Source organism: Merops nubicus, unplaced genomic scaffold (assembly GCF_000691845.1).
Source record: "Merops nubicus isolate BGI_N331 unplaced genomic scaffold, ASM69184v1 Scaffold52967, whole genome shotgun sequence".
NCBI classification, from domain to species: Eukaryota; Metazoa; Chordata; class Aves; order Coraciiformes; family Meropidae; genus Merops; species Merops nubicus.
The window spans coordinates 1-1361 of record NW_008619293.1 but is presented as its reverse complement, the minus strand read 5'-3'; the positions used below and the strand labels follow the sequence as shown (position 1 = coordinate 1361).

Here is a 1361-nt window from a genome sequence, read left to right as displayed (position 1 = left end):
ATAAAGAGGGGGGGCTGGGGTGGGGAGGGGGCAGCAATGACCTCAGTGAGGGGTCACCAGCGTGCTGAGGAGGCTGCGTGGGGGGGTGACAGCCAGCAGGGAAGCGACCACCTCCTCTCCCTCCTCACATAGGTGCTCCACCCCTCTAGCTCCCCCGGGAACCCCTCCAGCCCCTTCCCCAGGATGGGAATCCACGGCCTGGCCAAGCTGATCGCCGAGGTGGCCCCGGGAGCCATCCGGGAGCAGGACATCAAGGCTTATTTTGGGAGGAAAGTGGCCATCGACGCCTCCATGAGCATCTACCAGTTCCTCATCGCCGTGCGCCAGGGGGCAGAGGCCCTGCAGAACGAGGAGGGGGAGACCACCAGCCACCTGGTGGGCATGTTCTACCGCACCATCCGCATGGTGGAGAACGGCATCAAGCCTGTGTATGTTTTTGATGGCAAACCCCCTCAGCTGAAATCTGGGGAGCTGGAGAAACGCAGCGAGCGCCGAGCCGAGGCGGAGAAACACCTCCAAGAAGCTCAGCAAGCTGGGGAGGAAGCTGGCGTGGAGAAATACACCAAAAGGTTGGTCAAAGTGACCCCCCAACACACCGAGGAGTGCAAAAAGCTGCTGAGGTTGATGGGCATCCCCTACGTGGAGGCTCCGGGGGAGGCTGAAGCCAGTTGTGCAGCCCTGGTGAAGGCCGGCAGGGTCTACGCCGCCGCCACGGAGGACATGGACTGCCTGACTTTTGGCAGCCCCGTCCTCATGAGGCACCTGACAGCCAGCGAGGCTAAGAAGCTGCCCATCCAAGAGTTCCACCTCCAACGTGTCCTTCAGGAGCTGGAGCTGACCTGGGAGCAGTTTGTGGATCTTTGCATCCTCTTGGGTTGCGATTACTGCGAGAGCATCCGAGGCATCGGGCCCAAGAGGGCCGTGGAGCTCATCAGGGAGCACAAGAGCATTGAGAGGATCATCCAACGCCTCGACACCCACAAATATCCCCTGCCTGAGAACTGGCTGCACAAAGAAGCCCAGAAGCTTTTCCTGGAACCCGACGTCGTCGACCCTCACGCCGTGGAGCTGAAGTGGTCGGAGCCCGACGAGGAGAAGCTGGTGGAGTTTCTGTGTGGGGAGAAGCAGTTCAGTGAGGAAAGGATCAGAGGAGGGGTCAAGAGGTTGAGCAAGAGCCGCCAGGGCAGCACCCAGGGGCGCCTGGATGACTTCTTCAAGGTCACTGGTTCCATCACCTCGGCCAAACGCAAGGAGCCCCAAGCCAAGGGCTCGGCCAAGAAGAAACCCAAGATCACCAACACCAAGGGCAAGAAGGGGAAGTAGAGGGGGGGGAAAAGAAGGGGAAGTAGAGGGGGGGGAAA

General features: G+C 60.8%; 1 protein-coding gene across 1 annotated transcript; it reads left to right on the top strand.

The window, feature by feature from the left end:
* Positions 1-183: 183 nt before the first annotated feature.
* On the top strand, positions 184-1323 carry FEN1 (flap structure-specific endonuclease 1). The gene has a single exon (XM_008943716.1). The coding sequence runs from the start codon at positions 184-186 to the stop codon at positions 1321-1323; it is 1140 nt and encodes a 379-aa protein (XP_008941964.1).
* Positions 1324-1361: the final 38 nt, after the last annotated feature.